This window comes from Hemitrygon akajei, chromosome 15 (genome assembly GCF_048418815.1).
Source record: "Hemitrygon akajei chromosome 15, sHemAka1.3, whole genome shotgun sequence".
Lineage (NCBI taxonomy): Eukaryota > Metazoa > Chordata > Chondrichthyes > Myliobatiformes > Dasyatidae > Hemitrygon > Hemitrygon akajei.
Window position 1 is genome coordinate 83,523,257 of NC_133138.1, and position 26,366 is coordinate 83,549,622.

Genomic DNA, 26,366 nt, shown 5'->3' on the forward strand with positions numbered 1-26,366 from the left:
GAGTTAACACTTCACTCTGTCAAGTACCCTCAGGATCTTTCATGTTTCAGTCAAGTTCTCCTCTCATACTACTGAGCTGGAGGAGATACATTCTTCCTTATATTCAGTCCTTTACCTAATACTCCAGATATGCCTCACCAATTCCTATAAAACTGAAGCACAACTTAAACATGAGAAAGACTACAGATATAGAAAATCCAAAAGCGACTCACACGAAATGCTGGACAAACTCAGCAGGTCAGGTAGCATCAATGCAAATGAATAAGTCAACGTTTCGGACAGAGACCCTGCTTCAGGATTGAAAGAGGAGGAGGAAAACACCAGAATAAAAAGGTGGATGAGGGGAGAAGGGAAGGAGGATAGGTGTAGACAGGTGGCAGGAAAGATAAAGGGCTGGCGATGGAATCTAATAGGAAAGGAGAGTGGTGGACCAGAGGAGAAAGGGAAGGAGGAAAAGCACAAGGGGAGAGGATAGGCAGGCGAGAAGCAAGAAGCCAGAGTGCAGAATAGGAGGAGGAGGAAGGGGAAAGAACAGATAATACATGTGATCTTAGCCAAAGGTCAAGAAGCCAAGCGTCACAGATCTGAAGCTTCCATTCCCACAGATGCTACTGGACTTGCTCAGTTTTTCCAGTGTTTGCTAGTTTTACTTTTGCATCGTGCCCTCAATAACATTTTATTCTAATTACAGGGTGTACTGTATGCAAATCATACACTAGATCTCAGACCTTTTTAAACTCTGACTACATAGTCATCTTACAGATAACAGTTTCAGATGAGGTTGCAAATACTGGAATCTAGAACAAACTGTTAGGAACATATGGATTGAAAGGTTTGTCTATGGGGAAAGGAATTGTCCTGAACCAGGGCTTCAATCCAAAACATTGAGAATTCGTTACCACTGTAGATACGGCTTCTCATGCTCCTTTACCAGACCATTGCATTTAAATAATCCCTTTAAGTTTTTTAACAATTTGTCCTCTAAAGCAGACAACATTCTTGGCAAATTGTGAAGGGGTTGGGGGTAGGATGTGGATGGAGCCAAAGCCAAAAGATCGAGGAAGAGAGAAGGCGAAAATGGGCGGAGGGGCGGTCAGAGGAAGGGTTGAAGCAGTCGCAGTAAAAGAAAATGGGTGAGGGGTGGAAGTTACAGAGAGGGTAATGGGTTTCTGTGATGGAGGGGCAACGGAGAAGGTAAATGGGATCCTGTAACTGGCGAGAGGACAAAGAGGGTATGGGATCCTGTCAAAGAGAGGAGTGATAACTCTGGAAGCCGCTGGCGTTCATTAGGCGCCTGGACCGTGCCACGGACGGGCCCCAGTGAAAAGCGCTGGTTTTCTTGAAGTCTGGAGTATCCGTTCACACGGATGCAGACACTGACTTCCCGTCCTCAGACCCTCTCCGTCCTCCTTTATATAAATATTTTTTTCTTCTTTATTTGATTTAATTCCTAGCATTTTACCGTCTCCGTGCTCACCGGAAGTTCCGTGCGCCCCCACTATCCTGGGTCCGTGACTCAATATGTTCCCCTCACCCCAGCTCCGCTGCGTTGTACGGTTTAAGGTTCCGCCCGTAGAGAAAAAAAAATCCCTGCGCAAAACTTCTGACCTATTCGGGTCTCCTGGCTTTCTTTTAATTATAAAGATGTGTAGTTAAGGTATAGTTCGTATCAATGTTCCAGCAGCTATCTCCACTCTGACTCGATCTGTGTTTATTTTCCTTGTTTGCCTCCAGCTATCATCTGTCTCTCAACTCTCCATCTGCTCATTTTCTTTAATCCCTCCACAAACCGCCAATCGCCTCCTAACTCACCACTCACACTTCCCTTTATGTTGATTATCTTCCTTCACTATTGTCCGTCCTGATGAAGCATTTTAATCTAAAATCCCCAAAACTGCTAGCAAGTAGTTAAAGAGTCATTGAGCAATACAACACAGATACAGATCCTTTGGTTCAACAAGTCCATATTGAAAATGTCGATATAACTAGTCCCAATTCCCTGTGTATGGCCCATATCTCTTTAATCTGCACCACTCCCTCTACCCATCCAAATGCTTTTAAATGATATTATTACACTTAACAAAAGTACTTCCTCTGATAGCTCATTCCATCATCATCACCTCATGTGCAAAAAAGTTACCTCTCAGGTCCCTCTTAATCTTTCCCCTCTCACCCTAAATCGATGCCCATGAAGAGACTGTTACAATCCACCATATCTATTCCTCTATAATTTTAAACATCTCTGTAAGGTTGCCACTTATTTGCTTATGTTCCAAACCTACCCTGGCCAACCTCTCCCTATACCTCAGGCCCTCTAGTCCTGACAACAGCTTTTCTACCCTCTTTCCAGTTCAACTGCTTGGCCTCTTCCCAGCTGATCAAAATCTTCCGTATATCTATGATCACTTTCTTCCTTCTCAACAATATTTCCTAATGTCATGTCATCCACAGACTTATTGATGAAGCCTTCTGTTATTCGCAACCAAAACATTTAAATAATTAGTGAATAACAAGGGTCCCAACACTGACCTATTCACTGAAGAGGACAGAGAGGAAGGCTATCATGGCTTGCAGCAGGATCTGGAGCATCTGAAAAAATGGCAGACAGTAGTTAATGCAGACAAGTGTGTGGTGTTGCACTCTGGTCAGACTAACTAGGATAAATCTTGCAGAAAGGGCCATAAAGAAAACTTTTGGCAGGTTGACTTTCATAAATGAAAATACTGAGTACAGGAGATGGGATGTTCTGTTGAAGGTGTATAAGACATTGGTGAGGCCTAATTTGGAGCATTATGTGCAGTTTTGGTACCAACAAGAAAGGTGTAGACAAGTTTGAAAGGGTACAGGGAAAATTTACAAGGATGTTGTCGAGTCTGGAGGACCCGAGTTATATGGAAAGATTGAATAGGTTAGGTTTATTCCTTGGATTTTAAAAGACTGAGAGGAGATTTGATGAAGGTACACAAAATTAAAAGCTCGATTTCAATATTTTAAGAGAAGTTGGATAGGTACGTGGATGGTAGAGGTATGGAGGGCTATGGTCAATGGGAGTAGGCAGTTTAAATGGACTAGATGGCCTAAGGGCCCTGTTACTGTTGTTATGAATGTACCACAGCTCTGAGGGGCCGAAGGGTGCGGGGTAGCCCCCTCCTTTGTGAGAATCGCAAGATCACTATTAAGTCAGTTCAGGGGACACAGGAAATGAGAGAAAGACATACAGAATCCACAAAAGGGTTAGAATGTGTCCTGGCCTCCGAAAGGCGGACCCATTGATACCGGCTATTGTCTCTTGGAGACGGACTTGTGTATTGCATCCTGCACAATGCAATCAAAGCCCCAGGCAATGAACCAAGGAGGAGGTTGGTGGAGGGATTGCATCATCCCAACCTGATTGACACCTGAGACCCTGTGAGTCAGGATAAAAAGAGGGTCTGTGGGAACAGCCCCTCAGACGCGCCAGAAGAAACACTAGCGATCCTGTAATAGCGAAAGCTGGTGGAAGGCCACGTGCGTCCGCTTCCATTTGCCCGGAATCGGTGACCTTTGCCACGGAAAAACGGTTTTTAGCTAACAACGGGGAACTCAACTCTCAACGACTCTCGAAGGATTGACATCATAAACAGAATGGGCAAGTTTTAACCCGTCTCTATCTCTCTCCAACAATTGCCACACAGGGTCCCCAACGGCTGCAGCCTGTATGAACTGAACAAACTATATATTTCCATCGGACAATTCATTATCCCCTAGACAACGATACAGCTTATTTCTTATTGATTATTATTATAACCGCGCTTTTAGATTTAGTATTGACGACGTATATTATCTGTGTGTTTGCATTGATATTATTTTTGTGTATTTCTATCAATAAATACTGTTAAAAATAGTACCATCAGACTTCAACGGACCTCTCTATCTTTGCTGGTAAGTGACCCAGTTACGGGGTACGTAACACTGTGTTGTACTTTTTGTAATTCAATGACCTCTAGCCTTCAAACAACCTTCAACCATCACCCTCCGCTCCTCATCTCAGGCAATTTTGAATCAAACTAACTACTCGCTCTGGATTCCTTGGGACCTAATGTTCCATCAAACGATAAGAGATAGGAGCAGAATTAGGCCATTTCGCTCATCAAGTCTGATAGTTGATCCAATTTTCCTCAGCCCCAGTCTCCTGCCTTCTCTCCATATCACTTCATGCCCTGACCAATCAAGAATCTATCAACTTCTACCTTAAATATACATAAAGACTTGGCCACCACAGTTGCCTGTGGTAAAGAATTCCACAGATTCACCACTCTCTGCTAAAGAAATTCTGCAATCTTCATTCTGAAAGGACACCCCTCTATTCTGAGGCTGTATCCTTTGGTCAGACTCTCCCATCATGGGAAGCATCCTTTCCACATCCACTCTATCAAGGCCTTCCACCATTGGATAGGTTTCAATGAAGTCACCCCTCATTCTTCTGAATTCTAGTGAAATCAGGCCCAAAGCCATCAAATGATCTTCATATAACAATTACCGCACAGAAACAGCCCATCTCGGCCCTTCTAGTCCATGCCAAATGCTTACTCTCACCTAGTCCCACTAGCCTGCACTCAGCCCATAACCCTCCATTCCTTTCCTGTCCATATACCTATCCAATTTTACTTTAAATGACAATATCGAACCTGCCTCTACCGCTTCTACTGGAAGCTCGTTCCACACAGCTACCACTCTCTGAGTAAAGAAGTTCCCCCTCGTGTTACCCATAAACTTTTGCCCCTTAATTTTCAACTCATGTCCTCTTGTTTGAATCTCCCCTACTCTATGACAAGCCATTCAATCCTGGAATCTCATCATGAACCTCCTTTGAACCTTTTCCATTTTCAACATATCCTTTGTAAGATAAGTGGCCCATAACTGCTCACAATACACCGTGAGGCCTCACCAGTGCTTTATAAAGCCTGAACGTTACATCATTGCTTTTATATTCTAGTCCACTTCAAATAAATGGTAACATTGCATTTGCCTTCCTCATCACAAACTCAACCTGCAAATTAACCTTTCGGAAATCCTGCAGAAACCAGGTCATAAGATCTTGCTAAAGTCCAAACAGGCAACATCTACTGCCTTAGCTCCATTACCCGTTTGGCTACGTCTTCAAATATCTCTAAAAGATGGCATCAAATACAACTTTCCACACACAAAGATATGTTGGCTCCTCCTAATCAGCCTCTGTCTATCCAAATGCTGGTAGATTCTGTCCCTCAGAATTTCCTGCAGTAACTTCCTTGCCACTAACATAAAGCTGACTGGTCTGTATTGTTGTTGCGACACTTCTTAAACAAGCGATTGACATTAGCTATCCTCTAGGCTTCAGGAACTTCACCAGTGGCTAATGAAGCAAATAGCTCACCGAGCCTCCACACATTTTTCCTCTGGCCATCCACAAATTCCAGGATGCCTTGGCTCAGACCCTGAGGATTTAAATACCTAAATCAGGGGCAGTGTAGCTCAAAGGGACAGTAGGGCCTACTCTGGGCTATATCTCAATAAATATAATCAATAAATATCTCTTCCTTAGTATTGTTAATGCTTTCCAAAATATCTCCACTTTTTCCCCTTATCTCTTGAGCAACCTCCTCAATAAACAGGTGAAATATTTATTAAAATTCCTACCCACCTCCTGCAGCCTGAGATATATGTGGCTCTCTTGCACTGAGAGAGACTTACGCAACTCCCTGACCACCTTTTTACTCTTAATATATCTATAGAAACTCTTGAGATTTTCCTTAATTTTACCTGCCATATTTACCATTTCTCTGCCTTTTTATGGGTACCAAAGGATTCCGTCATTCCCTACATATAGGTATTTACTTATTAATTGATTGATTGATTGATTGATTGATTGATTGATTGAGATACAACACAGAATAGGCCCTTCCGGCCCTTTGATTCGCATCAGCCAGCAACTCCTGATTTAACCCTAGCCTAATCACAGGGCAATTTACAATAATCAATTAACCTCCTTACCAGTATATCTTTGGACTGTGGGAGAAAACCAGAGCACCCAGGGAAAACCCAAGCGTTCCATCCTTACATATGGCGTCGGAATTGAGCTCTGAATTCCAACGCCCCCCGAGCTGTAATAGTGTCGAACTAACTGCTATGCTACCACGGTAACCCAATGTATGCTTCCTTCCTTTTCTTGACCAGAACCTCAATATCTCTTATCGAACAGGATTCCCTAAACTTGCCAGTTTTACCTTTCACCCTAACAGGAATATGCTGCCACTGTACTTTTGATATCTCACTTTTAACTTTCCTCCACTTGCCATTCATTTCTTTTCCCTCAAACAGCTCTCCCAATCAATCTCTGATATAATTTTTATTTAGTGATACAGCATGGAGGAGGCCCTTCATGGGCCCCCTGACAAACCTGATTAAACCTAATTGTCCCAATTAATCACAGAACAATTGACAATGACCAATTAACCTACCCAGCACTGTACTGGGTAGGTTAATCTTTGGACTGTGGGAGGAAACTGGAGGAAACCCATGCAATCCACAGGGAGGACAAACAGAGACTCCTTACAGAATGGTATTGGAATGGAACTCCAGACTTCAGAATGCCCCAAGGTGTAAGAGTGTTATGCTAAACACTAAGCTACTGTAATTAGCCTTGCTCCAGTTTTGGACCCTACTCTCCGGACCTGTTCGATACCTTTTGCATTACTACCTTACAACTGATAGAGTTATGGATGAGGTAGTGCTCGAGTGCTCTCTGACCACCACCTCTGTTACCTGCCCTACCTTGTTCCCCAAAAGGAAGTCCAGTATTGAACCCTTCCAAGTAGGTCCCTGTATATATTGAGTCGGGAACTTCCCCGGACACGTAACACCAATTCTATTCCATTCAACTCCTTAGCACTCTGTGTGGCCCAGTCATTACTGCAGAACTTAAAAACCCCCATTAATGCAAGCTATTATTCTTACAATCATGAACAATTTCTCTGCATTCCTTCTCCTTAAGCTCCAGCTGGCTATTAGCATTCTACCCTTTGGGCAATTGGTTTGTCTTGCTATGTGATTAAACACATCCAGCTTTTATCTTAATGATCAGTTTCAGATCTGTAGTAGGTCACTTCCTGTGCAAGCAGGAAGTACTAAGTTTAAAAGCACGCTGGCTGATAGTAAGCTAGAGGTTTATGTTAGGAGTGAAGGAAGTTTCTATCTAAAGTTATCCTGTTTCTCCTGATGAGGCATTGCTTATAAGTTGATGTTATATTGTTGAAAAGTTAACCAAAAGGTATTAATATAATTTTTACTAAAATAGAATGTTATTTTTGAATTTATAAGACCACTAATCTAGATGATAATTGTTTACACATACTAGTTACCTATAGTATTTACTTATTGGAATATTATATATTTACCTGCAGGGAATTTAACTGTGTATATTTACTTGTGTGAATGGAACAATGTGGTAATTGTACTGTGTTACTTTTCAGTTTCACTCCTTGTTCGATATGTCATGCCATTGAGTCAGCAATAAGCCCGAGGAGCTAAGGTGCTATATCCTATCTCTCATGTCATTTTTGAATGGAGTTGGGCTGACAATCTAGCTGATGTTATAACACTTCAGTGAGGGTAGTACAATTGGGGTGTCTATTATAAAGTTCCACTGGAGAGATGTTCTACTTATTCCTAATTTCTACCTATACGGCTTCATTGGATGATCCTCTGGGACTGTCATCTCTAAGCACTGCTAATCAGAAAGGCAACATCCTCTTAATGCTCACGTGTACCTATGCCTGTTTTTTAAAAAATTGTGTCCTGAACACTGGGCTGCCTGTCCAGTCTTTCCCTTACCATGTTTTGGTTATGGCTGTAACATCCCAGTCCGGAGCCAATCTAAACACTGAATTCATGTTGTACCTGTTAATCCCTAGCCATTGAAATAAGTGATAGTTTAACTGAGCTTACCGTTCTTGCAGGTCACTAGTTCAACCTGAAACCCAGCCTTTGAGTACAGGTTGCCTCTACTTCAGAAGAGATGCCAATGCTTCAAGAAGTTGAATCCCTGTCCCTCCTCAGTCGAACATTCATCAGGTCTACGTTTATAGTTCTGACCCCACTTGCACGTGGCACCTGGGGTAATCCAGAGATCATTATCCTTGAGTCAGCCGGGAACATCATGAAGACGCTGTGGGACAAAGACAGAATGGATCCTGTGGGAGAATTACCTGAGCAAATTTCTGACGTACCTGGAAGGACGTCTCTTTGCCAGAACTCATCAACAGAAACTGAACCTTCACATCTGGCAGTGCAATGAAAAATGTTAACGTGCGTTTCCTGTTCTTTTCTAATTCAGCAAGAGCTACTCACAAACGAATGAGACATGGTTGTTGTGTTAAGTTCTGAAGACAATACTCAAATAGGGTAATATGAAAAGTGTTCATTAATCATAAAACTACAGAATGCTAAGTATTCTATCAACCACTCAGTGAGCTGATGTACGCAGTACTGTAAGGATCTCTTGTCATTCTGGTGCTCTGTCAGCAACAAACAAGAGAAAATCTACAGATGCGGGAAATCCAAACAACACACAAAATGCTGGAGGAACTCGACAGGCCAGGCAGCATCTATGGGAATAAAAGGGACTGCGAAGGGTTTCGGCCCAAAACGTCGACTATACTTTTTTCCATAGATGCTGCCTGGCCTGCTGAGTTCCTCCAGCATTTTGTGTGTCAGTCAAGTGCCCCCGCCGTGCCGTCTCTCTCTGGCTCTCTTCCCCCGGCCCTCCCTGACCGGCCAGCGGTCTCACTCTCCCTAGCCGGTTCGCTTCCCTTAGCCCTCTCGGGCTGGTCAGCGCTCTCACTCTTCCTCGAGCTGGCCAGCGGCCTCTCTCACTCTCCCTCTCCCTAGTCGGCTCACTTTCCCCAGCCCTCTCTGGCCGGCTTCCCCCAGCTCTCTAGCCAGTCACCCCTCTAGCTCTGTCTCTGACTCCCCCTGGCCCTCTTGCCATCTTCGTCTCCATGGCAATAATACATTGATAACTAATTCTGTCTGTACAATCCATCCTCCTGTAATTTTGCCTCAGCTTGATATTTTATTCTCCTTGACTTTTGCTTTTTTCCCCTCTGGGAGTGGAGAACAAGTCTAGCCGGGGCATGTCTTCCTGCTCTGCTTTTGACAATGCTCATGTTCTTGTGTCTATGTTCTCGCTCTTTAACTGCCTCCTTTCATTCATTCATTGTCTAGATAACCACCTTACAGATAGCTCCCTTTGTCACCCCAGTTTTACCGTCTGAGAACTCCCCTTCTCCACTGCTCCTGCAGCCTAACAAGCTCCTTTTGCCTCTTTCTCAGTTCTGATGAAGGGTTTTACACCTGAAGCACTAACTTTATCTTTCTTCCCACCTTTGTGGCCTGGCCTGCTGACTATTTTGAGATAATGTCATTTATTCCAGTTGTCTAGAAAGATCCAAAGAGGGATAAACACAAGATATTACCATTGTTGCAGGAATTCCCTGAGCACAGACTATCAAAGGGAATAAAGTTTTCAAGAGATAGATAAAATGCTGGTGAAGCATATGATCTATACTGCATTGCAAGAACTTGCCAAAGATTTAGAGTTTCATACAATTACTTTGGATTCATAGTTGTAACTGTAGCTACAAGGATGCCGGGAAGATTGCATTTAAAAACTAACCTAGTTGTTCTATTTAAAATAATCAGAGTCGAAAATGGAATGTGAACGTGGCATTTAAACCCAAGAAACATAAACAAATGAGATGAAATAAAGGTTGCAAGCTATCAACAGAAAAACTAAGAGCATATGATGGTGAGGACGTGGATGAGATGAAGACCTACAAGTACCCAGGCTGCACCTTGAGTAGAGCATCAACACTGAGGCTGTGTATGAGAAATGCCACAATCACCTCTACTTCCTGAGGAGAGTGAGGTCCTTTGGAGTACGCAGGCCTCTCCTTCACACGTTCTACCAGCCTGTTGTCGCCAGTACAATCTTCTATGTGGAGGTGTGCTGGGGCAATGGCATCAACACAGGTGATGCCAACAGGCTCAATGTTGATTAGAGAGGCTGGGTCGGTTGTAGGAGTCAAACTAGACATATTGGAGGCTGTGGTAGACAAAGGACCCTACAGAAAATCCTGGCAGTTCTAGACAATGTTTCTCGCCCTCTGCATGCCACTTTGGCTGAAATGAGGAACACTTTTAGTTATAGACTAAGACAACTCTGCTGCTCCAAAGAGCACTACATGAGGTCATTCTTACCTTCGGCTCTATAATGAGTCAACCCATAACTGGGGAAGTGGTCATCTCCTCCTGTTAGACCGTTTGAGGTAACATTTTTTTATTCTTTCTACTTCTCTTCAAATATTTATATCAGTGCATTGGTAATGCTACTGTGACCCTGTAATTTCCTTTGGGATCAATAAAGTATCTGTGCACATGAGCCTCTGGACTGCAGGAAGGTAACATGGATTCCATAGGAGAGAACTGCACTCTGATTTTGGTCATACTGTACATGTAAAATTACAAAATATCAAGCAAAACTACCACTGGGGAAAAAAACATTCTGTAAAAAATGCCAGTGAAAAGAATCATATAAACAACCAACATAACAATGGATGAGGGACAAGGAACAAGTTCTGTTGTTAACAAGATCAGTGTTTATAACTGAGATAATGAGGAGTGTTTTGCATTCTAGGTCAGACAACTATTTGAGGTTTCAAATAGACATGGGATCCCAATATAATGCAATTCCACCACCTACTTGGGAAGCAGCCAATAATTTGGGAAATAACCAACGAAGGGTCTCGGCCCGAAACGTTGACAGCGCTTCTCTCTATAGATGCTGCCTGGCCTGCTGTGTTCCACCAGCATTTTGTGTGTGTTACCAATAATTTAACCTTGCAAAGATGGAATTACTTAAATGATGGTTTATAGTAAAACCTGAATTCCTGTTGGAGGACTAATTCAATTTTGGTTTAGAATCAGAATCAAGTTTATTATCACTTACATAAGTCATGAAATGTGTTGCTTTAAATTCCAATTAAATAAATGAATAAACACAAGAAAGTCTGCAGATGCTGGAAGTCCAAAGCAACACACACACAAAATGGAGGAACTCTGCAAGTCAGGCAGAATCTATGGAAGTGAATAAGCAGTCAGTGCTTCAGGCTGAGACCTTTCAGTCCTGAACGTCTTGGCTCAATGTCGACCATTTATTCATTTCCATGTATTCTACCTGACCTGCTGAGTTCCTCCTTTTTGTGTGTTGCAAGAATAATAGGGAGCTTGTTGATGGATCCATGGACCATACAGAAATCTGATGGCAGAGAGGACGAAGTGTGTGCTCTTGATAGAGCTGGCTGAGTCCACAACCCCCTGCAGCTCTGCATTGGAGCCTCCATACTCGGCGGTGGTGCAACCAGTCAGAAAGTTCCTCATGGTACATCTGTAGAAATATGCTAGAATCTTTGCAAACTCTTAATGAAGGGTAGCCACTGCCATGCCTTCTACATGATTACATAAATATGTCGGCCCAGGATAGACCCTCTGAGATGTTGACACCCAGGAACTGGAAGCTACTCACCCTTTCCACTGCTGACCCCTTAATGAGTCCCAGTGTGTGTTCTCCCAACTTCCCTTTCCTGAAGTCCACAATCAATTCCTTTGTCTTACTGACATTGTGTCCAAGGTTGTTGTTGCAATACCACTCAGCCAACTGATCCACTGTACCTCACTGCTGTAAACCACCTTGTCACCTTCTGAGATTCTAACAACAACAGTTGTCATCAGCAAATTTATGGATGGTGTTTGAGCTAGGCCTAGCCACAAAGTCATGGGTGCAAAGAGTAGAGGTGAGGGCTAAGCACACACTCTTCAAGTGTATGTGTTGGTTGTTAGTGTAGAGAAGATGTTATTACTGATCCACACTGTCCTCTCTTAATGAGGAAGCCAAGAACCCAACTGCAGAGGGAGGCCCAGGTCTTGTAGTTTGTATCAAGAGTATGATGGTGTAGAATGCTGAGCTGTAATCAATAAACAACAGCAACAACAGGTACCTGCTGTTGTCCATGTGGTCCAAGGCCAGGTAGAGAACTAATGAGACTACATCTGCTGTAGACCTGTTGTAGAGGTAGGCAAATTGCAGTGGGTCCAGATCCTTGCTCAGGCAGGAGTTAGTTCTAGTCATGACCAATATCTCAAAGCCCATCATTACAGTACACATCATTATGTATGTTACCAGGCAGATCACCCTGCTTTTCTTGGACACCAATGTGACTTGGACACAATTTTCTTGGACACCAATGTGATACCCTTTTGAAGCTTGATTCCATCAGTGAGAGGTTGAAGATGTCCTTGAACATTTCAGCCATTTGGTTGACACACGGTAAAAATAACGAGATTAAAGAGTAGCATTATTTGTCACAGGTACATCGAAATATGCAGTGAAATACGCCTTGCCAGGTATACCATCGCCTTGTGAAGGTTTACCTTCTTGAAGGATGTTCAGCTAATTACCTCCATGACAGATCACAGGATCAGCAGATGCCTAAAGATTTCACACAGTAGTCGTTTTATACTCTCTTTCTCAGTTTGTATAAAAGGGGTTAAGCCTATCATGAAGTGAAGAATCATAGCCCATTATGCTGCTAGTTTTGGGGTGTTACAAAACACAATAGAATTGGAAAGGTGTGCTTTAGTAAAGATCTTGGCCAGTGCGATGAAATAACAAATGGTAGAACACCATTTGCTGAAATCATGATGTGTACATTAAAGCTGACAAGGAAGTAACTGAGTAGTGGTTAATGTGGAAATCCACAAGTGTTGAATGGTGGAGTTGAATAACTTAATGAAGAGTAGGCTTAATGAAGAAAGAGATCTAGAGCAACAATTTTGTCATTTGAAATGCCAGTCACTTTAAGGGATAAACAAGGCTCCTGTGTTCTGGTAGAAACGTTTATTGTTTGCAAGGCTTCAGTGATAGAAATGTCCAGGAATAATGGATTATTATGTACATGTTTAATTCCTGGAGATCAAAACAAAGAATTGAAATCCACTGCAATGATAGAAGATGCTGTGACACGTTTACTTGAGCTGAAGTTTTTGTATTTCTTTAAGTTTGAAATGGGTTTTGGAATGTGAAGTTAGATGAATGATCATCATATTAAACTACTTTTCACACACCATTGAGTAAGATACCATTGGAGCTAGATGCCATTTGGAATCACTTTTGCACTTGAATTGAAGAGAATTGGAGTCACCTCTGAAGATCTGTGGCAGTAAACATAGAAAATCAAGAAGTACTATCACATAGACATACAGATGCTGCTCTTCAAAGGTGCAAAAAGTGTGGAATAGTGCTAAATAAAGCTCAAAGAGAACAAACTTCAGGGGATCTTATTGAACATATTATTATATATGCAAAGGACTTTGTGTAGATCTGGCCAGAGTTAATAGAACTTTGGAGATGCCAGGCTCACAGATGTGCAGATAATTTTGGGTCATGTTAAATATCTGAATGTCTTGCTCTCACTCATTTATCACCCACAGTGAAGCAGCTTGGATATTTACAGAAATGTTCTAAGAAATGAGACTGATGAAATATAAAGGAGCCATCACCACAACACTGATTCTTAGTTATTACACTCTTGAAGAAACCACTTTACAATGTGATGTTTCATAATCTGGACTTGGAGTAACAGAACTATAGTAAGGACAACCAGCTGCCAATGCCTCAAGAATATTAATGATGATGTATGCACACATTAGACAGAAGCTCAAGGCAATTGATTTTGCTTGTGCTAGATTTAAACTGAGTACCACTAGACCAGACATAGTGAATGCAGAAACAGTTCATTGACATTGCAAGTAATTATTCCTAAATCACTACATGTTGTACATTTAATGACTTCAGAAACCATCACCAGGTGAACAGGACTGGGAAGAAGCAGGCACTGGCATATATCCTGAGCAGAGAGTACTTACTTAGGATCTACAATTTTACACGAGTCTGGAAAGAATTGATAACCATGAAATCATTCCAGTTAGAGATGCACCTTGGGAATAGTTTCATCTTGCATTAGAAGTGATCCATTTCCAGTGCAACTAGGAGTAGTATATGGAGTCAGAGTCAAAAAGTATGGAAACAGGCTCTTCAGACATCAGGCTTGTGCTGACCGTCAGGCACCCATTCATATTAATCTACACTCATCCCACTGTGAGGACTCCTCACATTCCTCCCAAATTCTCCACTCTCTGAACGCTCGGGCCATATACTGTAGCTAATCAGCCTACCAAGCCGCACATCTTTGGCATGTGAGAGGAAATGAGAGCAGAGGTTTTGAGGGATATAGGTGAAATTCAGGTATTTGGGACCAGATCAGAAAAATACCTTGCATGGCACATCATTTACATTCTGTTTAACTCTATTACACTGTGACACCTGGGGGAAAACCTATACAGCCAGAGGGAGAATGTACAGCTGTGCTGGATATTCACCATGCAGGGTCAGCTTTGTGATAGCCCCAGCTTTTTAGAAACTGTTCAAAGGTTCAAGATGTTATTTGTTAATCTTTAACTAATACTATTTAACCATCTTCTTGAGAGACAATTCTGTCCAGACTCAGGACACCTACTTAACTAAGACTGCAACCTACTCAGAAGAAACATTGTCAATGTTAACCTATTCAAAGGCTCCATCTGTCTGACCAGATCATTACGGTTGTGAAGATATGGCATTTTGATGAAGTCACCACTATACAACTGGCAAAGCAATATAAATATTAGAAGGCAGTAATGGTGGGGAGGAGATACAGACATACAGCCCACACCTCAACCTCAAGAAGGATCTCTTCCCAGAGCCTTCTTTTAGTGAGGGACAATTTGTTTGAGACTCATTGGTATACTTCTTTAGTTTGTAAGAATTGTACTTGTATTTGGAAATCATTTGCAGAATTATAATGTTAGAACTACTCCTCAAGATAAATATGCTGTTTTAAATAAAATAATTGTGTTTAATATGCTTTCATAACTGGAAATATCTCCTCCTTGATTGGGAGGGAGGGACACACCACTTGGAATAATTGTTATTGACAATTAAACCACTTCAGAAAAGAGACTAAAGTAGATAAGCAAATTAGTCTTTGAACTATAGGTTGATGTAGTATAATTTCCCTTAAGGAATGAAATTTCCCTGATAGACACCTATAAGACTTGAGATCTTGTCTGAAGTTTAGGACTTGTTGGCCAAGAAGAACTACAGAATATAAATCATTCAAATGAATCAATGACAGTAGACCAGACAGACCAGTTGTCTTTGGTCTTACCATGAGGTTGAAGGAATGGATGCTATCATTTTGTGAAGCTGCTCTGCATCCTCCATTTTGTGAATTGGAGTTGCTTGTCTTGATCAGTGTTTTAAAGTAAACACACTGATGCTCCAGGTAATCTGCTGGACTAGAGATCATTTCCAAATAAGAAGTTATTTGTGAGGTGTTCATTGGTTACATATAACATGCAGGTTTGTGAATAGTGAGGTTTGTGTCTGTCCTGAGTGATTCAGGCTGGTTAATGGTTTGGCAACTGATTTAGAACAACATTAATTTACCAGTTCTCACTTGCAGAAGGAGGGCAATAAATAGATGCTGACTTGGACTAGAGCCTATAAGGTGCTATACGTCATTCAGAAGACCATACCCAATGACGCTGAAATACAACATTTGAACTGATAAGAAATGAATATAAAAGCAGAGGTTCCAAATGCAAAAAATATTGACAACTTCAAAGATTACCATCACAGCTACAAATGAGAACAACCCTACATAGAACACATGGAGAGTGGATCTGGACTATGAGGAATGCATGACTCGCATAGACTTCTTTGCTCTGTATTATCATTTCTATTCTTTGAGGGTCAGTGAAACCTAGTGGGTGTGCACATAGGTACCTAGTGTATGAATTCATGTGTTTGTAAGTTTAGATAATAAAGGTACTTGTTGGTAATCACAGATTCTCTCTGTGCCTCTCTGATCATTATTACCTTGTAACAGACACTAGAACAGGTACAGGTACACTCAGTATCATTACATAGACAGCATGCACAAGGTCAGGATTGAACCTGCCTTACTGGAATAGTGAGACAATATTGCCACTAAACTTTAGCCCAAGGAGCTCTAGGATCAAATCATGCATTATTATTCTTACTTTAATTTTCAAGATTAACTTCTACAGGGAAATCTAGATTCAATTGACAGTGGTGGGACCAGTTGCATATACTGTATGATAAGAACCAATCAGTCCAGGCAACATGAGTGCACAGGATTAAATTTATTAAATTAATAAATAATGTGAAGGCACAGGTTACGGTGTTCAAGTACTGTCTGGGATTTTTACCAGTTACACGCAATGCACATATAGGAAAAACAAAAACAGAAGCCACATATCATCTATAAACTGTTAAAATGAGATTTACTTTATCTCCCTGAAATCTAGTCCCACTTCTATGTAAACATTTGCTTTTATTATTAGATTAAAATTCCAAATGGAACAAGCAGGGAGAACAATATGACTTATCACCGCCAACCCCACTCCCTCTGCACAGCTCCTTTCCAATGAGGTAGTAGAGTGAGGCAATCAAGTTCAGAGGTGCTCCTGAGATCTTGGAAGGTTGAAGGTCAGATCTGCTCTATACTTGACCCTTATTGGGTTATGGTCTTATGAGTGAACATAACAGCCGACGGTGAGAGATGTTTGCAGAAGGTCCACAGAATTATGCATGTTGCAGGAAGAGTAAATGGTGTGGGTCTGTAATTGGAGTGAAGCAAGTTTAATGATGGTGACAAGGCACAGCCATATCTTTCTAGTATGAAGCTCTGTATGATGGTAGGGAACAGGAGCCCCTGCCTATCACTACCCCTTTTTCACTCCAATTACTGACTCAGACCATTTATTTGCCCTGCATCTGGCTAACAAAGGCCAGGGATTTTATGTTCATTAGGGAACTCACTCAGTGATGTATCCAGCAATGTTACCAGATTGGAATCAAGTAAATCTACTGGACTTCAACATCAATAGTCGGCATTTATGTAGCTCTGTCAACAGCAAAAGTATCAGACACAAATGACAACACCAAGAAAAAGTACTAAAAGTTCACAGGTGCTCATTTTAAAGAGTAGTTTAAAAGAGGAGAGAGACATTGAGAGGGGGAGAGTTCCAGAAAGGGAATGTTTGCATCTTAGGCACAGTTACCAAAGATAGAGTAAAAACAAACAAAACATAAAATCAGGCACGGTACAGGAGGCTAGAATTTGAGGTCTAGATAGATGTGGGACGAAGGGTAAGGAAGGTTACAGGGTGGCTTTTAGAGCGGGGTAGTAGAGGCTTTGCAAGAATTAGAACATAGAGTACAGTACAGGAACAGACCCAGTGGCTCACAATGCTGTGCTGAACTAATTAATCTGATGGTGCCCATTTAAACTAATCCCTTCTCTCTGCACAAAGTCCATATCCCTTCATTCTCTGCATATTTATGTGCCAACACAAGAGCCCTTAAACACTTAACATAAATGCCTCCACCACTAATCCTGGCAGGCCATTCCAGCAATGACCACTCATTTAAAAAATAAATTTCCCAGTACGTCTTTGAATTTCCACCCTCTCCCACGTAGAAATGCATGCCTTCTATTAATAGATATTTTGACTCTGGGGGAAAACGTAAGCTGTCCATCTATCAATACCTTCATAAACTTCTATCAGGTCTCCCCTCAGCCACCCCGGAGAAAACAGCCAGAGTTTGTCCAACTTTTCCATGTAGCACATGACCTCTAATCCAGACAGCATCCTAGTAAACCACTCTGCAAACAAGAGAAAATCTGCTGATGCTGGATCAAAGTAACACTTACGCAGTCTCTCCAAAGCCTCCAATCCTTCCTAAATTGGGATGACCAGAAATGAATACAATACCCCAGATGTGGCCGAACCAGACTTTTATAACATTACAACATAACTTCGTGGCTCTTGAACTCAATGCTACTACCAATAAAGGCAAGGATGCCCCATCCTTTCTTTATCATTCAATCAACTTGTGTGGCCCCTTTTAGGACAACCTCTGAATTTGAATCCCAACACTTTGGAAGCATGGGTGAAAATTTTAAACATGGGTACTTCAGCAATTTTAATGGATGGCTCACAGAACCAAGATCTAGCCTGCTCCCTAATGAAGTTCCCCTGAAAAGGTCTGTTAAGTGCAGTACTGTGGTATTGACCCCGATAGTTTGACCTGATGGGCGTTGACCTTGGCTTGAAGCCACAAGTTCCTTCCTCACATCATTAGAGTATTGCTTCTGTGACAAGGCCTCAACAGACAATAGACTGCAGATGCAAATGAGCAGGAGTGAAAACCGATGAGAAAGAATACATTAAAAAGGTTGCATTTTCCAAAATTTTTAGCACAGAGATCCATTCAGTGTTGCTAAGGGGGAATGTCTTGAGGTCAGAAAACCCAGGAGACTGGGTGTGCAGAATATCACATGCTTCCTACCACAAAACACACTTAAGGTAACACGTACAACAAGCTGGAGGAACTCAGCAGGTTGGGCAGCATCCGTGGAAAGGTTTCCATGGATGCTGCCTGACCTGCTGAGTTCCTCCAGCTTGTACGTGTTGCTTTGACTGCAGCATCTGCAGTGTACTTTGTGTTTACACTTAAGGTGTTTTCCATTGGTTCCAAATCCTTGGATTAATTCAATGCTGGTCTGGAAGGGAACTGAAACAGCAAAGCCTTGGGTGAGAGGTGGAGCAGGAGGGATTGTGGAGGAAGGTGTATAATGGATGGCAGGCAACATGGTGACAGACGATCCAAACCTCCCTGGGATGAGGTGTCCACTGATGGTTCTGCAAAGATGGGGCGGCAGCAGGAGGTAAGGTTCAGAAGATGGTGCGAGTAACTATGGTGGCCATTAAGGTCCACAGGAGATGGTGACTGAGGGAAAGAGGTGGGAGAAGAGGAGGTCAGGAGGGGTGCCAAATGATGGCTGGACATTGGGAGGGTCAACAATAATATACTTTTTATGGGAGGAAGGGATGTAGCTGAAGGGTAAATTTATTGGGTCTGGAGGAAACATTTGATCATCCTGACTTGCAAGTACCATGCAAGTTTCCCCTTTCTTACATTTTCCAATTATTGGGTTTCCCAAGACATGATAATCTTGCCACATAAATAAAAAGTACAATCGTCAGCACAAAACCCATAGTAATAGTTAACAAATAAATTGTCTCCATCAAACCTAACTGGAAAGACCAACTTGAAGGTTTATGGGTTCCTATTTAAGGTCTCTTTGACCTGACCACAGTTACTTTTTTTGGAAGATAAGCCCACTTTTCGTTTGCAGTTCCAGTGACTGTCATATGGCCTAAATCAAATTATATGACATATTGTACTTAAGTACTATAGCTGTTTATTTCATCGTGCCTACTTGCCCTCAATTTTTTCTTGTGTGTTCTTCATATGCTGCAAATTTCTTTTCAAGTATTTTTAAAATTCCTTTTTTGAAAGATGTTTTTGAATATGCTTTCAACTTTTCAAGTAGTACATACCAGATCATGAATACAAAATATATCCTTTCTGTGTTGTTTTGTCAATTGTCACCAGGAAAAAAAGTGTCCTACTTATTGAACTATTAAAAACTGTTCATGATTTTGGGCACTCTTCCAAATCTTCCCTAACCCTCTCCACCATGAAGAGAACACACTTAACCTCTCTCCATAGAAGTGAAGCCTCTCTGCCTAAGTGAAATCTCTTAATCCTGCCAAAGGGTCTCGGCCCAAACGTCAACTGTACTCTTTACCATAGACACTGCCTGACCTGCTGATTTCCTCCAGCATTTTGTGTGTGTTGCTCTCTTAATCCTAAGTCTATCCTAATAGATCTCTTTGGCATCTTCTTTAAAATTTCAACATTTACCCAAAAATTTTAACCCAGAAGTAAATGTAATCTTTGAACTGCCTAACTAGTAACTATAAAGATTCAGCATGAACAGCCTTACTTCAGCACTGAATATATTGATTACAATTATCAATGATCCCACATTGTGCTTCAAAAGCTTGTTCTGCCTTGAGCCTCCAAGGTTACCAATACTGTATATCCAGATACAGCTCAGTAACACAAATTTAAAAAAAGTAATAGTTCTGATACTGAGCCCTAGGGATTGTTACTAAATGCTGTCCTTCAGTTTGTAAATAGAAACACAATTGTTAACAATTACTTTCTGTAATCATTTAGTCTTGGATCCATGCTGCTCCCCTTTTCATTCCACCAAATCCTATACATCATATTTTGCCTTGTCCTTCTGTATGGCCACTTATACATCAACAACACTGCCTTCATCACTGTTCCCTGATCATTCATCGACTAACTCAAATTCATCAGCCTGAATATGTTTAAGAAATCCACATGCTGATAATTTGTAGCCCATAATATCAATCAGTGTGAATGACATCTGTCTCAATTTATTGTCTCCAAAATGTTCCCACCTCTGAAGTTTATCTGACTGGTCTGTGGTTGACGGACATTGTCCCCTATTCTTTTTCAACATTTTTACAATCCACCAGAATAGCAATTTATGAATGTTCACTTAAATTTTGTTTTGAATCACTGGCAAGTGAAATATTCACTCTTGTTGTATAGCATTAATTTCATTCAAAAGACTTCAGAATCAAGGCCAAAGGCAACAGCTTAGACCTCTATCTACAAATAGCCTTGGTTGTAAATGGGTAGAAGATTCATCCTGACTGCTACCCACTGATCCCTGCTGGGTTGTGGCACATGGTTGAAATTGGGCATTAGCAGTTCCAATGTTGAACAACTACTTATCCTCATGTTTCTGGGCTGATGCTGAAGAATAGCCGCCTAGAACAAGGTATTCAAAAATGTCTGGCTGTCACTTGGTGCTGGAGGGATCAATGCTTTCAACCCAGGAAGGGAAAGACTGAATGACAAAAAGGGGATTTTTCAAACTTCTGAGAATATTCCCACAATATTAATTCAACCAAAAATGACTTGAGATATGTAGATTTGGGTTGCAATTTGAACCATGCAGGTTTTCAAGAATGGCTCCCCTGTATTTACAGCTGCTTTGAACTGGACGTCACATTCACTGTTCTGCCGGTATTGATACCATGAGTTCCCAAGACAGCAGAGATCTGGATAGTGCAAGTGCTTCTTGAGGTGTTCCAGGAAGGTCTCTCCTTAAGCCAGACTTTGTTTCTTCATACAGACTATGGATGGTCCCTTCTGCAAAATATAGGGAAAAAGACAGTTAACTGAAGCTTGTCCAGTTCTAATGGATAGATAAAAAGCAAGTATAGAACAAGTGATCCAGAAATTCCTTGGCACTCCAAATCCATTTCATGTAGTGGGGTAAATTCCAACCAACCATCTTGGAAATGGGGCTCAACTGTACAGCTCAGGCTATCCCAACTCTACTTGATCTGCTCTTCTAAGGTGGAGCAGCAGCATGTTGCTTTAGCAGAGGAACCTCTGCTCCCATTTCACCTCTCACTGGACAAAATAAAATCATATTCTACACATTATGGTTGAAGCAGTCTTCAGCCTCTGATTATGACCTTGTGGATTTTTGTTGTAGATGCTTGACACTGTTATTTCACTGTATCTTTTTGTAAATAAAATGGCAGAGGCATTCTTTTGTTTCAGAAAACCATAGTAACTCTTATTGGACATCAGAAAACTAAACTTCAAGCGCACCAAAATCCCTTTTCGTAATAAAGTCATCGCGTCACACCAACCTCTTAAAGTGAAATACCAACTCAATGTCGATGGTTGTGAATTAATGTACATTTCCAACAATTACATGACCCTACACAGGCCGCCCCAGAATTCACTAAAACTGGCATTGTGAGCCTGTCTGGAGCTCGGTTTGGGTCCTGTGTTCCAAGGGTGGAGGAAGAGCCGGTGCCTCTGGCTGATCCAGAGGTGTGTTGATATGCTTGTGGTCATGTTGGGATGGCAGGAGCAGTGGAATAGTCCAATTCTTGGTTTAAGGTGATCTACCAAAGTACTTTTAGGTTTATCACTTTGACCTATGAGAAATGTCTTTTTTTCTTCATTTCAAAATGCAGAACGGGCCATTTTAAAGGGATGCTGGCGTGCATCATGGTGGACAAAAACAAACAAGGTAGGATGTTGATCAACAGGAACCCAAGAGGGTTGTACGCCATGATGGGAGGTAGGAATAGGTGAAAAGGAATTGAATTTACTATGGAGGATGGAACACTGTTGAGTGGTTGACCAGTGTGAGAAATGAAATCGCCTGGCACTCATAACAGCTGCCTGTATACCAGCTCTGTCATGGACAACTGCAGGTTGTCTTTCGGAGCTGTTCTGAGCCCCAGCAGGACCCTTGGGAAATGATCATGCTAGCACTCATCCATCAGGGAAGCCGTCAGAGCAGCTTTTAAGGAGCGGTGAAACCGCTTGCGTAGGCCATTGGGCTGCAGGTGATACACTGTGATGTGATGTATTCTACTGCTAAGGTTCTGGGCTGTGATGGTTTGATATGAGTTGGGGACTCTGGTCAGAAGAAATATCAGATTGGGTGCCAAACAAAGCAATCCAAGTGCTGATGAATGTCCGAGCCATGTCTTCAGCCATCGTCGATGCTAGGGGGGTGACCTGTGGCCACCTGCTGCAGTCCACCATGGTAAGGAGGTGCATGAAACTGAAGGACAGGGGAGAAGAGGACCAGCAGGGTCCACATTGACATGGCCAAACCGTCACTCAGGGACTTCAAAAGGTGCCTATGGCATCTGAACATGACAGTTAATTTTTGCCCGCTGGCACTCCACACCAGCTGCAGGATCACACGCGTCCTTTGAGGCCGTGCCACACAAACTTTAGTGCAACCGGTTTCTGTGAAGCCTTCCAGCCCAGAGGCGAGAGGCCTTGTATGGAGTCAAAGACAGTCTGCCAGTGTGCTTACAGGCACGATGGGGCAAGGGTGACTGGTTGAGACATTGCACAGGAGAGAAACCCCAGCTTCCCCAAACTTAATATCAGTCTACCGCAGGCCTGTGACTGCTGTTCAGTAAGCCTGAACCTTTGGGTCAGTAGTTTGGTCAGCTGCCATGCCGACATGGTCAAACCCGTCAACCCCTATGTGTATGGCCTCATTGGCTGGCTGTGAAAGGCAACCAGGCGATATTTTGCCTCTTGATATGTTGTATATCGGTTGTGAATTTGGATCTTTAGGCCAGGTGGCATTGCTGCCATGCAGACCAAGGGTCTGATATTTTGGCCATCACACACCTGAGGAGTTTATGGTTAATGAACGCTGTGAAATAGCGACCCTCCAAAAGAAAAGGAAAATGGTGGACAGCCTGATAGCTAGCAGCTGAAGGCGGCATCAGTAATCGCCGCATAGGTGATTGGGCCGCATTGGGCTTGGGGGCTATATGGAGGGGCGAAACCCAGGGGATATTCGACCAGCGTACAAAGTCAAGTCTTCCCACATTGGCAAAATCAGCCTTCGCGGTTGCCAGCTTTTCTGGGTCCAGTCTATGCGCACTGGCATGGAGTGGGGGGCCAGAAGTGGGAATGCGGTACTTGAGGATAATGTGGGCTTGGGTAAACTCACATACAGTGGCAGATGTGCTTGAACAGCCATTGTGGGAACCTACTGGGGAGCGTAGCTCTTTGCCCTTCCCATCAATTCTGGCAGCATGCTCACCTCAGCACCCATGTCACACAAGAAATGTCACCCTGAAAGGGTGTTCGTAATGAAGAGTAGATGACTCTGACAGCTGGAACCCATTGAGTTTACAGACCTCTGATGTCCCGATGTGCTGGCACTGCTGAAACTGCAAGACAGTCCACACTTCCTAGCATTGCGACCAAAGCGAGCATGGTAAAAGCATTTACCCGACGTCATCGGTTTGTCAGGCATAGGCCTCCTTACGTTGGGGGCTTATTGAGGTCGAGAAAGGAGGTGGTATGATGTATCGTTACCCGCCTGAGTGTAGACTATCAGCCATTTTAGCAAGCTCCCTACAAACCATCATGGGTACATTAGCAAGGGCTATGCAAACTGGATCAAGCATTTGCTGCATGAAGAGTTCTTTAAAAATAAAACAAGAACGGTGATTTCACAGGAGAGATAGCATGTGGTCCATTAGCTCCAAGGGCTTGCAATCAACAAAACTGGATACGGAGAGCAACTGTTCAGCATGCTCAGATTCTGATAGTCCAAAAGTCTGTAAAAGGTGAGTTTTCAGTGATCGGTATTTATTGTGTTCAAATAGACTCACCACTCTCCCATCTGCGGAGTTGCTGAGTGACACTACTACATAGAAATATTTGGAGATTTCTGGAAGCACAAATTGAGCATCTGCTTGTAAGAACCAAGCGATGGCATTTTGCATCTGAAACTCCGGCAGTTTCAAAATGACTGTGTTGGCTGACATGTTCAATAACTCTGAAATCGTCCTACAGCATCAGGGTAACCAATGCAAGTTTTCGCAAATAAAATGGTGGTGGCATTTTATGTTTCAGAAAAGCCATAACATCTCATTTATTTAAAAAAACTGAACTCTAAGTGCACTAAAAATACCCTTTATGTAATAGTGTCATTCCGTCAGAGCAGCCTCAAAATGAAACACCAACTCAATGTCAGTGATTGTGAATTATGTACATTTCCACCAAAGATGCTACCCTACACCACCATGCATTCCTACACCCACACTGATCATCTGCGTGTACCTCTCGCCCCGGTGTATAGGCAGAGACTAAAGACCACAGCATCAGTGATATGTCAAGTGAGGAGGAAGAGTCTGAGTTGGTGGATCAGACAATACTCGGGGACATATCTTTGAATCTGAGTGAATTCACCACAGTTGTCATTGACTTTATCAAGGTCAGTGTGGATGAGTTTGTGCCTTCGAGTATATAGCAGACATATCTAAACCAAAAGCCAGCGATCAACCAGTATTTTCGTAGCCAGTTGAGGGCTATGTCTGTGGCATTCAAGTCTGGTGATCCAGAACTATACAAGGAGTCCAGGTACGGCCTACAGAAGGCAATTTTAAGAGCAAAAAAACAAAACTATTTGAAGTTAGAGATGGAATCAGATGCATGTCAAGTCTGGCAGGGTTTTCAAGCCATTACTTCCTATGTGGCAAAACCTAACATGAATGGTTGTCACGCTTCTCTCCCAGATAAGCTATTGCAGTGTACTGCTGCCACAAATCAACAACCTTCACGCCAAGCGCAATTTTATTGAACTTGATCCTGATCCCACAACTAACCTCTTTGAGACCCCATCTAGAAAATTTTCCAACCCAAAAATAACCCATACATCCCTGTAGTTTCTCCCATCCATTACCCTGCCATCAGTTCATACCTATGTACTTCCTCCAATCCCACATCCCCTAATTTTATCTAATCATTTAATTGCCTTAGTTGAAACACCAAACACATTCGTCAGTTTTAGTTTACTCGTTCTGCTGGCTAAAACCTCAAACTACAATTTACCAAACTCCATTTTACTTTCAATTCATCCATATCAACTCCCCTTGTTTTTACTTACCAATTGCCGGGTTACCACTAAATAATATATTCCACATTTTTCTTATTACTGTCTCCTTATTCTTGTTTCATTTTTGCATACAGCCCTAGGTTTTGCTATACTTACCTGTATGGGCCAGTTTTAGAACCAATCCTTCTCTCCTGTGGTTTATCTCTGCTTGGAGGTAACACCGGTCTCTTATTCATCTGAACAACATAACCAGTGCTGAGTGCTGTCTGGCTTTGTAAACTCTGTAACCAAAAACACAAGTTCATTATTTCCAACATCTTATCATTAATAATACATTCAATATTTGCTGCTGTGGGGATGATTTCTGTGTATGGATGCGATCCATACAGCTAAACTTCATTCTTTATCCTCACAAGAGGCTGCAGGTGCTGGAATCTGGGGTAAAAACAAGCTGCAGTCACTAAGCAGCTTCGCTGGAGGTAGAGGGATGATCGATGCTTTGGGTCATGGCCCTGCTGGACTGAGAGTGAAGAGGCAAGACAGCCAGTATAGAGAGATGAGGCAGGGGACTGAAGGAATCAGGTGAAATGGAGGATGACTGGCAGATGAATGTAGGTAGAGAAGCAGATATGGGGAGTGCTGGAAACAGATAGGGAATAAATGGGGTCAGATAGACGGGTGGGGGAAGGAAGAAACAAGAGGCTGGAAGATTATAATTTGATCCAGATGAGGGACTGGAACAGATGATGGGCAGATAGATTCAGATGCTTAGATTTAATCTTCACCTGCTTTCTCAAAATCTCCTTT

The 26,366-nt window shown here is 42.3% G+C and overlaps 2 protein-coding genes across 4 annotated transcripts in view; both read right to left on the minus strand.

Moving 5' to 3' along the window:
- The window catches only part of LOC140739511 (ubiquitin-like domain-containing CTD phosphatase 1), a 43,010-nt gene extending 41,443 nt beyond the window's left edge, over positions 1 to 1,567 (minus strand). For 2 of the 3 annotated variants that reach the window (XM_073067880.1, XM_073067878.1), the window contains exon 1: positions 1,478 to 1,567. The gene's annotated coding sequence lies outside the window, so the exon portion shown is untranslated. Of the gene's footprint in view, positions 1 to 1,462 lie in introns of all 3 variants that reach the window. The other variant, XM_073067879.1, reaches the window with a different exon arrangement.
- Positions 1,568 to 18,667: 17,100 nt separating this feature from the next.
- The window catches only part of adam19b (ADAM metallopeptidase domain 19b), a 194,753-nt gene continuing 187,054 nt past the window's right edge, over positions 18,668 to 26,366 (minus strand). The window contains exons 22-23 of the mRNA XM_073067881.1: positions 25,716 to 25,840; positions 18,668 to 21,304 (exon numbers count right to left, since the gene is read on the minus strand). Of these exons, the coding sequence (XP_072923982.1) occupies positions 21,289 to 21,304; positions 25,716 to 25,840 (141 nt within the window). The 3' untranslated portion in view covers positions 18,668 to 21,288. The remainder of the gene's footprint in view (positions 21,305 to 25,715; positions 25,841 to 26,366) is intronic.